General features: G+C 48.0%; 1 protein-coding gene across 2 annotated transcripts in view; it reads left to right on the top strand.

The window, feature by feature from the left end:
* The window catches only part of TMEM240 (transmembrane protein 240), a 66911-nt gene that overhangs the window by 37383 nt on the left and 14434 nt on the right, over nt 1-15094 (top strand). For both annotated transcript variants that reach the window (XM_075327412.1, XM_075327414.1), the window contains exon 3: nt 12347-12555. In XM_075327412.1, coding sequence (XP_075183527.1) covers nt 12347-12555 — 209 coding nt within the window. The remainder of the gene's footprint in view (nt 1-12346; nt 12556-15094) is intronic.

The following is a 15094-nucleotide window of genomic DNA, read 5'->3' on the forward strand; positions in this document are numbered from 1 at the left end:
GTAGGTAGGTGTACGGCCGGAGCCGTGTTTGAGTTTGTGACGCCACCCACGGGTTGTGGTGAAGGTGTAGACACCACCGCTGCAGTTACGGGGCACCCGGGGGAGATGGTGATGCAGCAAGATGTTAACCCCTCCGTGGGCAGGGATGATGGCCCCGGGACCCGTTGGGGATAGCTGGGCGGTGCAGGGCGGTGCGCGGCCAGATGGCACTGTTGTACTCACTGTTATTGACACACACAAGTCTCTGGTAAACAAAGTTGATGGTGGTCGTTGCCCGCAGCCGGCTGCGGCTGGTCCCCCCACCCAGGTTGGTGGTCTTGGCCTTTCTCCTGCACCGTGTAGTGTATGTGTAGACTGCCTGCGTTTCAGCGACGGGAGTCCGCTCCCCGGCTGTGTATATGTCGGGAGAGCCCGTTTGCCCGCAGATGCTTGCCCGTGGGATCTCTCTGCCTGTGCGGTGGCTTTCTATCCCCCTCGGTGGGCTGTTGTCTTCAGTCGGGACTTGGGTGGGAAAGGACCTAAAGTCTAAACGCAATCAGTCAATTAACTCAGTCCAGTGGATTCTGGACCTCATTTCAGGGTCTGAGTACCCCCTTGTGTGCTCCGGTTTCCGAGTCGGTTCCCCGGGTCGGTACCGGCGGGCCACTACCCTGTCTCGGTCCACCACGGTTCCACCGAGCCGTCTTCCCGGCTCCTGCAGGCTAAGGCCACCGTTTGCCTCCTAGCCAAAGGTGCCCGGGCTCCAACCCCGGCACCTGTCAGACTGCTGCAGACCTGCTACACAGGCCTGCTTCCACTCTCCTTCACTCCTGTCACTAATCTGCTCTCAACTGAACTGACTGTGTTTTCCTGCCTTAGGCGCTCTGAACTCCTCGGTGGGCATGGCCAACTGCCTGGCTCCGCCCCCTGGTGTGTCCATCAAGCTCTGCGGGTGGTGACTAGGGTTTATGGTTTGGCTGGTGTTACCTTGTGTGGGACTGGTGTTGTGCGGGGCGCTATCTGTGACTACCTGGCTAGTCCAGGGCGTCACAGAGGCAGGTAAGGAGATGTTCCTCGCTCCTGCGGTGTCACACACAGCGATGTGTGGTGCCGCAGGAACGACGAACAACATCGTAAACATGCAGAGAACAATTTTTTGTTTCAGGACGTTTCAGGAGTTTAAGATCGATCGAACGTCTTACACGCTACGATATCGTTAATGAAGCCGGATGTGCGTCACTAACGACGTGACCCCAATGATAATTCATTAACGATATCGCAGCGTGTAAAGCGGCCTTAAAGCCCACTTAAACCCCGCGGGAGTATGTCATAGGGTTTTTTGTTTTTTTTTAATTTTTAATGGAATTTCTGCCCTGTGATTTCTACTTTTATATCTCCAGTCTTGTAAAGCTCCAAAAAACATTTACATGCAAATACATGCAGTGATATTGACGGCTGTGTTCTAAGCTTAGGGCTGTGTGCACAGAACCTATAATGAGGCACTTTGGGTGCCGCCATATGGTGCTTGTAAATAGCGCGGTATTATGGAAATATACCCTTTAGATTCAAGACTTTTAGGAGAATGTCTCCATAATGTGGCATCTGATGGAACATATCACAATCTAACATGTCCGTGAGCCTGAGCTTATCTTAAAGGGAATCTGTCACCATGTTTTTGCTGTGTAATCTAAGAACAGTATGGTGTAGGGGCTGACACCCTGATTCCAGCGATGTGTCACTTACTGGGCTCCTTGCTGCAGTCTGGATATAATCTATGTTTTCTCTGCTGTAGATGTAGTAGTGTTCTGAATGCTGAGCTGTGTACAACCCCTCCCACACCCCTGATTGGTAGCTTCCTGTGTACCATGTACATTGTCTGCAAACTGCTAATCAGTGGTGGGGGCGGGATTACACAGATTAGCCTGACTGGTGTGTACATCAGACCTAGTCTGGCAGTAATAATCTCTTGCTGATAAAACACTTTTTGTATTGAAACTACAGCACACAGCCTAATAAGTGATACATCGTTGGAATCATGGTCTCTGACCCTACACCATGCTGCCCTCTTATTAAATGGCAAAACTTCCTGACAAATTGCCTTTAGAGGGAACCTGTCAGTTGTTTCATGCTGCCCAAATCACATACAGAATATGATCTAGCTGAGCTGCCTCATTACAGAAAGCTGCTTTGGGTTATGTTCACACTAAGTAATTTTCCTGCGTTTTTGGAACGTAAATTGAGCTAAAAATCCAAGTTTTTTGAGTTTTCAGTTTTTCAGGTGGATTTGGAGAGCTTTTGCTAAGTTTCTGCTCTGAAGGCTCTTAAAAAAAACTGATTGTAAGCATACCCTAAGTCGTGTATGTGCGCACTGAGCCTTTTTATAGAATTTTTGAAACGAAAACTGAGCAAAAACTCCAAGTTTGAATTTTTGAGAAGGATTTGGACGGTTTCCACTCCAAAAACTGCGCAAAAAGACTGTGTGCACTTATCCTTTCTGTGTACCTCTGTAGCATTCAGTGCTAATTCAGCTCCAAAAACATTCGGGCAGGAGAAGTCTCCTCTCCATATTCTCTCCAGCTTCTTCCTGACCAGCTCGGCTTGATGGACCGGTTTATCAAAATTGGCATATGGGTGTCATGGGTGACAGTGATGTGGTTTCTGGCAATAGAAAGTCACAGTGTTTACTTGCACAAAATGCTCCCTGTGACAGTCATGTGGTTTCTGGCAATAGAAGGTCATAGCGTTTGGTTCCCTGACTTTCCATTGTTCCTGCTATGAGTATCTATTGTTATAGGTAACTTTCCTGCTGGGTTTGCATATCTTCCCCTTTAAGACCCAGCGGGGATCACTTTCCATCCAGCTGCTGATTATCAGTATTCTCATGGAGGTTATATACCCCTTCCTTGCAAGGGTGCTTGTGATATTATTCAGTTCCTTCTAAATCTGGTTGCAAGCAGGTGGCTGGCACTCATCTGTGGTATTGTTGCTGTAACTTATGCCTGTGTCATCTGTGGATAAGTAGTTCATGCTTTTTCCCCTGTGTGTCATCCTTGTTGTCATCTTTAGTGTTTAGTGGGGTTGACGAAGAGCTCATCCCACCCGTTCTCTATTTAGGGCTCAGCACTAGGGATACCAAGGGTCAGGTATCAGACTCGGCGCATAGATGTGGAACCTATCTAGGGTGGTGAGGAACCCCATGGACCAGCAGTAGGGATACCTAGGGTCAGGTATCCGGCTCGGCACATAGGAGTGGAACCTATCTAAGATGGTGAGACACCCCAGGGACCCGCAGTAGGGATACCTAGGGTCAGGTATCTGGCTTGGCGCATAGGTGCGGAACCTAACGAGGGTGGTGAGGGACCCCAGGGACCCGCAGTAGGGATACCTAGGGTAAGGTATCCGGCTTGGCGCATAGTTGCAGAGCCTATCAAGGGTGCTGAGGGACCCCAGGGACCTGCAGTAGGGATACCTAGGGTCAGGTATCCGGCTTGGCGCATAGGTGCGGAACCTCTCTAGGGTGGTGAGGGACCCCAGGGGCCAGCAGTAGGGATACCTAGGGTCAGGTATCCGGCTTGGCGCATAGGTGCGGAACCTCTCTAGGGTGGTGAGGGACCCCAGGGACCAGCAGTAGGGATACCTAGGGTCAGGTATCCGGCTCGGCGCATAGGAGTGGAACCTAAGATGGTGAGACACTCCAGGGACCTGCAGTAGGGATACCTAGGGTCAGGTATCTGGCTTGGCGCATAGGTGCAGAGCCTATCAAGGGTGCTGAGGGAACCCAGGGACCAGCAGTAGGGATACCTAGGGTCAGGTATCCGGCTTGGCGCGTAGGTGCGGAACCTCTCTAGGGTGGTGAGGGACCCCAGGGACCAGCAGTAGGGATACCTAGGGTCAGGTATCCGGCATGGTGCATAAGGTACGGATCCTATCTAGGGTGGTGAGGGACCCCAGTGACCAGCAGTAGGTGTGGTAAGGGTTCACCATCTACCTCTTCCCTAGACGCAGGGTTTCCCTTCCCTTTCACCATTTGCTTGGTACTTCCCCGTACCTAGGGTGACAGTGGGTCAGGGTAAAGTTGGAGAGAGCCGCCCAGTGGACTCCTCTCTCTCAAAGCCCAGACCATTGATGTCGAAGCCATATTTTATGGTGTCTGTGGATTGGGCAGCATGAAAACATGTGACCGGTTCCTTTTAATAATGTCCCTTTAAAAACCCCAATGTCTTACGGACAGAAGGGAAAGTGTCCATAGTGGGTTTTGCACAGATCCCCATGGTGAGCGTCTTCTCCGGAGCTGTTATTACAGATTACACGGGCAGTCTGTCTCCAGTGCTCGGTGTTACTGGACCACATCTAATATTTAGTAGAAGGTGCATTCACAACGGGGTCTGTATTGAACACCTGCTTCCGCTCCTTCATGGATCCTTTGCTGGTGTAGCGGCTCCATGCCTGCAATCTGTCGCCCCGCTGTGTGCGCTAGCTCTGCTTTCCTGCTCTCTAGTTAAACAGCGGCTTCCGCTTGTGCAGGTGTGTCACATTAAGTCATTTGTGAATTGTGTCTGCCGGAGGATGTGCTCCGCCGCACAGCTCTTTGTTTACAGAAAACATTTGTATGTTTCCAGCATTTCTGCCAAGACCTAATACTAAAGCCGGTGTGATTGACAGCCCTGCTTTCTCCGCATAACCCTCGCTACCTGTGCTGCGCACTTGCTGCATTGTGTCGGCGAGGTTGCAGCCATGGATGCAGCACTTTGTGCCATTAATCCCCTGCTGAGCGACTGCAGAGAGACACGAGCAGCACTGACTGCAAAGGAAGCGGAGGCTGGCCCTATAGAAACAGAAAAGGCGGCAGCACGCTCGCAATTCACCAAACCAGATTGAAATTCAGGTCATGAAACATTTGTCACGCAAGACATTTGTGAAGGGGAAGTCCTGCAAAAATCACAGTCTCCATGATATCATTGCCAAACGTATCATGGCTGCTGCCCCATATATAACTATCATACAGTCCACAGATAACGACACCACTCATTAATTATATACACTCAAATATCGATAATATAGTAGTAATGCCATACAGTGTGAAATAACAGCTCCAGACATATAGAAACATGATGACCATAAAATAATTTGATAGTACTGCTAGTGATGAGCGGGCACTACCATGATCGGGTGCTCGGTACTCGTAACTAGTGATGAGCGGGCACTACCATGCTCGGGTGCTCAGTACTCGTAACTAGTGATGAGCGGGCACTACTATGCTCGGGTGCTCAGTACTCATAACTAGTGATGAGCGGGCACTACCATGCTCGGGTGCTCAGTACTCGTAACTAGTGATGAGCGAGCACTACCATGCTCAGGTGCTCAGTACTCGTAACTAGTGATGAGCGGGCACTACCATGCTCGGGTGCTCAGTACTCGTAACTAGTGATGAGCAGGCACTACCATGCTCAGGTGCTTAGTACTCGTAACTAGTGATGAGTGGGCACTACCATGCTCAGGTGCTCAGTACTTGTAACTAGTGATGAACGGGTACTACCATGCTTGGTTGCTCAGTACTGGTAACTAGTGATGAGCGGGCACTACTATGCTCTGGTGCTTAGCACTTGTAACTAGTGATGAGTGGGCACTACCATGCTCGGGTGCTCAGTACTCGTAACTAGTGATGAGCGGGTACTACCATGCTCGGTTGCTCAGTACTGGTAACTAGTGATGAGCGGGCACTACCATGCTCGGGTGCTCGGTACTTGTAACTAGTGATGAGCGGGCACTACCATGCTCGGGTGCTCGGTACTCGTACCTAGTGATGTGCGGGCACTACCATGCTCGGGTGCTCAGTACTCGTAACTAGTGATGAGCGGGCACTACCATGCTCGGGTGCTCAGTACTCGTAACTAGTGATGAGCGGGTACTACCATGCTCGGTTGCTCAGTACTGGTAACTAGTGATGAGCGGGCACTACCATGCTCGGGTGCTTAGCACTTGTAGCTAGTGATGAGTGTGCACTACCATGCTCAGGTGCTTAGTACTTGTAACTAGTGATGAGCGGGCACTACCATGCTCGGGTGCTCAGTACTCGTAACTAGTGATGAGTGGGTACTACCATGCTCGGTTGTTCAGTACTGGTAACTAGTGATGAGCGGGCACTACCATGCTCGGGTGCTTAGCACTTGTAACTAGTGATGAGTGGGCACTACCATGCTCAGGTGCTTAGTACTTGTAACTAGTGATGAGCGGGCACTACCATGCTCGGGTGCTCAGTACTCGTAACTAGTGATGAGCGGGCACTACCATGCTCGGGTGCTCGGTACTCGTAACTAGTGATGAGCGGGCACTACCATGCTCGGGTGCACTAGTGATGAGCGGGCACTACCATGCTCGGGTGCTCGGTACTGGTAACTAGTGATGAGTGAGCACTACCATGCTCGGGTGCTCAGTACTCGTAACTAGTGATTAGCGGACACTACCATGCTCAGGTGCTCAGTAGTCTTAACTAGTGATGAGGGGGCACTACCATGCTCGGGCTCTCGGTACTCGGAACTAGTGATGAGTGGGCACTACAATGCTCGGGGTCTTGGTACTCATACCTAGCGATGAGTGGGCACTACCATGCTCGGGTGCAATGAGCAGATAATGCTTCAATGGACGTGACTTGAGTACCCAGGAATAATGGAAGTCAATGGGCATTTTTCCAAAAGATTTCCCCGAATAATGCCAGAGTTCCCCATTGACTTCCATTATACTCAATATTCGAGTCACGCCCGTCTGAACATTAATTGCTCATTACAAGTACCGAGCTCCCGAGCATGGTAGTGCTCGCTCATCACTAAACACTGCTATACAATTTGTTTTAAGATTTATTATGGACACAAGCCTCAGATGTCACCCGATCAGGGGCCGTCCCTACAGCTGGGATGGCTCATGCTCCTTGGGTGACCATAGGGGGCACCAAAGATGAAAATAAGGTCCTCCGCTGTTGCTCAATCATGCCATCAGACCACAATATCCTGGGATAGGGCTGAGGGACAGGAGTTTGTGTCCCCACTTAGATTCCGCTCATCACTTGTAGAAGGAAGCGGTATTTGTGTACCCGGGCATGTGGATGAGATTTGGGAATTTTTCTACACGGAAAACTACCTGCAGTGGGGGCCACTAAAATGGTCAAGTAATCTGTATTCAAATCGAGCAGGTCGGACACTCAGACGGGCTTGACTTAAGTAACAACTATAATGAAAGTTAATGGGAAACTTGAGCATTTTTCCAAAATACCCTGAAAAGAGGGCTGGGGGGGCCAGGAAAATGGCCGTAATGGTTGGAAACAAGGCTCAAATGGAATCGGAACAGCATGGGGAAGATGCTTGGATGCATCTCTGACTCCCAGGTTGCTGCTTAAAACTAAATAAATAATTTAAAAAAAATGATGGGGTTGGTATCCCCTTCCCCCCCATTTTTGATGACCAGCCAAGGTGAAGCAGATAGCTGGGGGCAGATATTATCAGGCAGCGAAGGTCCATGGTTATTTGGACCTTCCCAGACTAAAAATAGCAGCCAATAGACACCTCAGAATTGGCACATCCATTAGATGCATCAATTCTGTTGCTTTACTCGGCTTTTCCCGATTGCCGCCGCACCAGGGAAATCAGGAAGAGCCAGGTAAATTGCCAAAATTATAAAAATTTTGGGGGGTTGATGTCAGCTGTGTAGTATCAGCTGGCATTAAGCCCTGGTGTTAGTAATGGAGAGGAGTCTATCAGACACCCCCAGTATTAGCATCGCGTCACCGGATCTCATATAAGAACCAATGATGTTATGCGGCCAACATGGTTACAGCATTACAGTGTATGGCAGGCAATCCCTGCAAAACTTGCTGAGTAACGAGCGTGCCCTATTGAGTTTTTAGCAGATGCAGATTTTAGTGTAAAGAGGTGAATTCTGCCACAAATGTGAATGTTATACAAGCGATTTATTTTTTTTGCAGCGGATTTGTGAACATTCTGAGGTTGTGTTCATGTGACGTCCTGGCTTATCAGGTCTTCACAGGGTATTGTGCAACCTGCCCTTCTGCACAGTATCCGCATCCTCCTTGGTTACGGATCCCTGTTCTTTGGTGTTGCTAAGATCAGAGCCAATCAAAACCCACACAATTGGGGGGCCTGAAGAGAATAGGGCCACCCACTTGGGGGGTTGGCAGGGGAAAGTGAGAAGTGTAGAAGGAGAAGTGTGAGGAGAGGAGAATAGAGAGGAGGTCAGGAGCTGGGCTCCTTGTAGAATATTAGGTGGCAGATGTTGGTCTGGGCCTGGTAGGAGCTGGAACCCCAGTCACAGGGGATCATGTAAAGGGGCACGGATCTGCCGAGGAGGGCAGCCGGTGGCCTTGAGCCATCTCTGGGCAGGGGCCAAGGCACGACGGGGTACGCTGACCCTAGTCCGGGAAGTAGCTTCACGCATCCTGGTAATGTACCCGACGGGGGTGAAGTCTTCAAGATTCATACCTCACCCGCTCCAAAATCGGGGTACTAGCGCAACGAGGGGATAGGACTTTCCCAAAACACAGTCCATCAAATCCCAAGCGTGAACCCTGAGAGCAACCGCACTCCGTTAGCCATACGGGTGAGCGAGACCTGACTAGTTCCACACTACAGGGTCCAAACAGTGAAGAAGGTGCCACGGAAAAGGTTACAGGCTAACAAGCAACACCAAGGGCACGGATCCAAGCGTGCTCCCTCCTTGCTGCAGAGGTACTCAGAATTCTGGTTTACAAGCTGTCGGTGTCAGTATTCTTGGACTGAATACGCAGAAAACCCTTTCCTCCCCAACGGCACCCCTTGCTGCCATACCACCGCCTCCGGGTGCTCCCAACAGCAGCGGTGGTACTTCATCTTACCACGCACTGTGGGTGGTGTCACGAACTTCCAACTCCCCCTGTACATAATTCCCCCCTTTTCACTTCGAGTGTCTGCAAAACTCCCATCCCGGGTGCAGAGACCCCTCGAGCCACCGCGGTTCCGGATCTGAGCAGCCCGGCCGCTGACACGGGTTCTGTACATTCACACATTTTTTTTTTACTGTATTTCTAGAGTGGAAAGTCCCAAGTTTTTCAGGAATTTTTTGAAACTTTTTCAAGAGTTTTCACTCAGTTTCTTCTCCAAAAACTCAGCAAAAAAGAAGTCAGTGTGAACACACCCTGAGTGTGGACGCATCCTCTGGCTCTTTCCTCCTCTTTTCTTAGCTTGATCTGTGCCTCCTGCTCTCCTGGGTTCATGCCGCTGTCTCGTATCCAATGGCGGACTTAAAGCCTGCTTTACACGTTGCAATTTCGCATACGATATCGTATGCGATGTGACCCGCCCCCATCGTATGTGTGGCACGTTCAATTTGTTGAACGTGCCGCACAAACGATTAACCCCCGTCACATGTACTTACCCGTCCATGCGACCTTGATGTGGGCGGTGAACGTCCACTTCCTGGAGTGGGAGGGACGTTCGGCGTCACAGCGACGTCACGCGGCAGCCGGCCAATAGAAGCGGAGGGGCGGAGATGAGCGGTACGTAAACATCCCGCCCACCTCCTTCCTTCCGCATTGTCGGCGGGAGCCGCGGACGGAGGTAAGCTGTCGTTCATCGTTCCCGGGGTGTCACACACTGTGATGTGTGCTGCCTTGGGAACATTGCACAACCGCACGTTCAATCTTTGAGGAATGAACGACGTGCGTGCGATGAACGGATTTTCGTTCAATCGCAATTGCACGGAGGTTCTACACTCTACAATCATACTTACGATGCCGGATGTGCGTCACTTACAACGTGGCCCCGCTGACACATCGAACATATATTGTAGCATGTAAAGCGGCCTTTGGTGAGACCTAGGATTACACATATTAACACATTCACTGCCAAAGCCTGTGGTGCTCTCCTGAGCTTCCATAAGTTATTGGATTGTTTTTGTTTTCCTTTTTTTTTTTTTTTTTTTAATATGCGATTGGGGGCACAAACATTGATTTTTTTTTTTTTGAATCAACGCCATTTCTTGAAATTAGGCGATCACATTTTTAATGTTTTGTTTTACATTAATGTCACTACTTTTCTTATTTTTAAGCACTTTGATGATGTATGGAAGGAGTATGTCAGGTACACCTAGGGTATGTAACAGGGGGACTGTATGGGAGATCCAAGACATGAATGTGGGATTTCCCTTTTTTTGTTGCATAAAAAAAAAATAATCACAAAAAAATTCCACAGTTTTGTTTGCATTTTCCAAAATGAATATCCAGCGGATTGTAATTCTGTTAGTGGCACACGTGGCGAATCTGTGACTCTACTGCACTGGAATCCACAGCAATATTTACTACTGCGGATTTTGCTGTTGGAGAAGGACAGCAGTGAAGTCCTGTGCACCCCCATTATATACCAGCAGTAACGTAGCTACCGGGGGGCAGAGAGAGCGGTTGCCCTGGCACTGTGATCAGAGGGGGCCACCCGGAGCTATGGCAACCCTAGGTTGTATCGGCGTGAGCAGCACCGATACAGTTAAAGTCTGCGGTGGAGCAGGGAGACTCGATCTCCCTGCACTAATGCTCTCCATTCTATAGACCGCAGGTCGTTTTATGCCTCTGGTCTGCAAAACAACAGAGAGACGCATGGACAAGCTGGGTGGGTGGATCGGCCCGATGACATCATCATGCTGGGACTCTGCGTGCCCTGGCACAATTACATTAATGCCTTGGTCATGTCTGCCAGCAATCGCCTCAGGATCCAGGATTAAGGGTGCTTTACACGCTGCGACATCGCTAACGATATATCGTCGGGGTCACGTAGTTAGTGACGCACATACGGCGCCGTTAGCGACATCGCAGCGTGTGACACCAAGGAGCGACGATCAACGAGCGCAAAAACGTGAAAAATCGTTGCTCATTGACACGTCGCTCCTTTTCCAAATATCGTTGCTGCTGCAGGTACGATGTTGTTCGTCGTTCAAATCACTACGTGTGACACCGCAGGAACGACGAACATCGCCTTACCTGCGTCCACCGGTAATGAGGAACGAAGGAGGTGGGCGGGATGTTTGTCCCGCTCATCTCCGCCCCTCCGCTTTGATTGGGCGGCCGCTTAGTGACGTCTCTGTGACGCCGCATGGACCGCCCTCTTAGAAAGGAGGCGATTCACTGGTCACAGCAATGTCGCTAGGCAGGTAAGTATGTGTGACGGGTGTGAGCGATGTTGTGCGCCACGGGCAGCGATTTGCCCGTGACTCACAACCGACGGGGGCAGGTACGCTCGCTAGCGATCTCGCTAGCGAGATCACAGCATGTAAAGTGGCCTTTAGAGTGCGTTCTGCGCTTGAAACGCGTTCATGTGACGTTTGCTGATAATATGCACTTTATGTAAACAAGAAATAAAGGAACCTAGTATGTTTTGAGCTGGATTCTCAAACTATCTTTATTTGATTGGAAGCCATGGCAGAGCTGGATCTGAGACTCCATACTGAGGATTATTGGACATAGTGGTGAGCTGGACTTTCTTTTATCTTTACATGTAGTGCGCCTTATCAATAAAAATAATTTTTGGGAAAAACCCTTTAAAGGGAACTGTCACCACATTTTTGGCTTATAAGCTGCGGCCACCACCACCGGGCTCTTATATACAACATTCTAACATGGGATGTACGGTCCGTGCTCCAACCTTGGGATGGTCTTTACAAACTGGATATTTCATGGCCCTTCCCTCCTTCTTTGGGTGATTCCAGTTTGCCAAAAACTTAGTTTATAGGTCATCACCTTAGAGAGTCTTTATAAAGTTACAGTAATACACCATAACTCTGAAAAGCTTTGTGTGCCGCTTACTAAATAATGACGTCCCCTTATCTGTTGCCTAAATTCAATGGCTTAAATGTATAAAAGTTTGTCCAGAAGCTAAAAAATGTAAAAATAGAAAACTCCTAAAGAGGGAATCCAGGGAACTACAGATGAGTTTGCCTGTAGGTAATAATTTTATAACAAAAAGCTTTTGATGATGACATCTGTGTTGGAACTCTTTACTTTTTCTATTCTCGTTATCCAGTGTCCTACTTTACCACATATCAGTGCTATCATCTGTTGGGTAAGTAGCTCGAGGGGTAAAAGGGATTTCTCACAATTACAAGTCAGAACTTTTCACGACGAGGCCGATAGCGCCATATATTCTTTCTTTTGATAGAACCCGACTTTTATGGCCCACATCTCAATATGATCCATGTGACATGTCCTGAAGGACTTTCATGGAAAAACCCATTCATTGGTTCTTCCAAAGATCTTCTCAAGGTAGCTCCTTGAGTAATAAGATATGTTTCATTCCATTTATCTTGATCTTACGATGGAATTTTGTTTATTTCCCAGGTACCACGTTCACTATGTCATCCCGTACGACGGAGACCAGTCAGTGGTGGACTCATCAGAGAATTACTTTGTCACTGACAATGTAACTAAGCAGGAGATTGACCTGATGCTGGGACTCTTGTTAGGATTTTGTATAAGCTGGTTCTTGGTCTGGATGGACGGGGTTCTACATTATGCTGTCAGAGCATGGAGGACCAGTAGACGATATGGTAAGTGTACACTTTACTCATTATTTCAGTTATCTGTTAACTGACCCATTCGCGGAAATGTTCTCGATTGGCCAACATGACCAACGTAAGTGAAATCGGGAGCCCTATGACATAGCAATGGGTCTACTTTCTACAGAATTGTTGTTTTTGAGATTTTCTTAATGATTAACTATTATAAATATCTTTTTCTTAACTTTCTTTCATGTGGCAGTGGTTTGGGTTTACTCAATGAGTGGGTCACAGTTACGTAGATTTAGATAAGACGCTGGTCCATCAAGGACAAGTTGTAGATGTTTCCTGTCGTGTTGATCCATAAGAAGCTGAATAATCTTATCATGCCTTTGTTGTGGTAGATTTCTTCTCAGCCCTAAATGGTCAAACTCACATATTGTGATCAAGTCATGGATTCTGATGTCAGTCTTAACCTTGAGGTTGTCTAAGCTGGTAAAACATGAATCTTTGTTTCAAAAAAGCCCCTTATCTGTCCATGGGTTATGTGTGGTACAGCAGATAATGCCTAATATTTTTTTAGTAGAGCTGAGCTGCAATGCCAATCCCAACCCTTGGAGCGGTGTCTTACCATAACTGGAAGAAAGCAACTTGGGTTTTATAATCCTGGACAACCTCTTCCGGTTGGTCACACGTAGTAATGATTTGAGGTTTATAGATCAAATTTGACATCTTTACCAACATTAAAAAGGAAGGACATCATGGATTCAGTAAAGAGTTGGCCAAGTCATTCCAAAGCCTAATAGGAAAGCAGCGTTTTTTTGGAAGGGTTCTTCTGTGGAGGAGAGGTGAAAGAGATGTGGAGAAGACATGAGGTGGTAAATGGGGGGCATGATCTGAAAAGGAGGCATGCCTATGGAGAAAAGTTTCAAAAGTGGGTTTGGAGATTGCATGTAGTGTCACTCTTGGCTCGTGACCTAGATTGGAAATTAGGTTGTAGAAAATTCTTCAGTAGTTCATTAGTCCGGTGCCAAGGCTGCTAGCTTTTAACGCGCGTGGTCCAGTTTGGGATTGTACTACGCATGAGCAGATTTTCAGGGCAGACATATTGATAGTAGGCAGCAGTGATGCCATCAGTGAAGACAAAGGAAAAGTAGTGGGAGATCACAGCCAAAGCAATTCCCTGGAGTATACCAACCACTTGTAATCTAGTTAGCAAAAAGATTAAAGCTTAATTTTTAGCGATGAGCGAGCACTACCATGCCTCTCGTGCTCAGTACTTGAAATGAGCAAGTCGGACACTTGGATGGGCTCGAGTCATGAACCGAGTATAATGGAAGTCTATCAGAAACTCAAGCATTTTTCTGGAAGATCTTCCAGAAAAATGCTTGAGTTTCTGATTGACTTCCATTATGCTCGGTACATAAGTTGAACCCATCTGAGCATCCAACTGCTCGTTTTGATTACCAACCACCCACGCATACTAATGCTTGCTCATTACTAGTGATTTTCTAAGCAAATATACCATTTTATTGTCAATAATAAAAGGCAATGTGTCATCACGTCAAATGTATGCAGACTTTTATACTATTGTATTCCCACTTCTCCTAGTCTTTTTTTCTAAATCCACCAAATGATTTCAGAGACGTGGACCTTTTAATTTGGTGCTCAACGTTTGTTAGTCCTTACAAGGATCCTCGGGGGCGTGTCTTTAGGCTGCTCTGCCTTATTACCCTGTGAGACACGCCCCTTTGTAATACCAGAAAAATTTGAACTACATGGAAAGGCCCATATCTCTGGAACGGTATAATGGATTTAAAATGAACCAAAAAAAAGTAAATACTCAGGAGAGCAGTGTGAATAAAATACCATAAGAGGAAAAAATGCACACTTTTGACCTCATGACATGTTTTTTCTCACATTTGCGAGTGTATTAGCACTGAAATTAGTTTTACAGGGAAAACTTTGCTGAAATATCCTTTCAACCATTTAAATCAACAAATCTCTGTTGATCCCAAAGAAGTCAAAACCTCAAACCCTTAAACTACATACATTGATTTGCCGACAGTCAGCCAGATCCTTGGATTTACATTCTACTTTGTTAATTTAATTATCCAGGTATATTGCTTATTTCAAGAAAACAGTGTGTATAGGCATGTTAAAATCCAACATTCCCATACCGTCTATTCACTTAACATTTTCCTCAGCATATGTCATCGATGAATGGGAGACTGGTGGCCACCATACACACTAGACAGTCAACCAATCTCACCAAATTTCAAAAACTGTTTATATTCTTAAGGCTGCTTTACACGTGTCGATTTCTCGTGCGATCGCACCCGCCCCCATCGTTTGTGCGGCACGGGCAATTTGTTGCCCGTGTCGCACAAAGTCGATAACCCCCGTCACACGTACTTACCTTTCAAACGACCTCGCTGTGGGCGGCGAACATCCACTTCCCAAAGGGGCAACGTTTGGCGTCACCGCGACGTCACACACCGGCCACCCAATAGAAGCGGAGGGGCGGAGATGAGCGGGACGTAACATCCTGCCCACCTCCTTCCTTCCGTATAGCCGGCGGGACGCAGGT

This window comes from Anomaloglossus baeobatrachus, chromosome 11 (genome assembly GCF_048569485.1).
Source record: "Anomaloglossus baeobatrachus isolate aAnoBae1 chromosome 11, aAnoBae1.hap1, whole genome shotgun sequence".
Lineage (NCBI taxonomy): Eukaryota > Metazoa > Chordata > Amphibia > Anura > Aromobatidae > Anomaloglossus > Anomaloglossus baeobatrachus.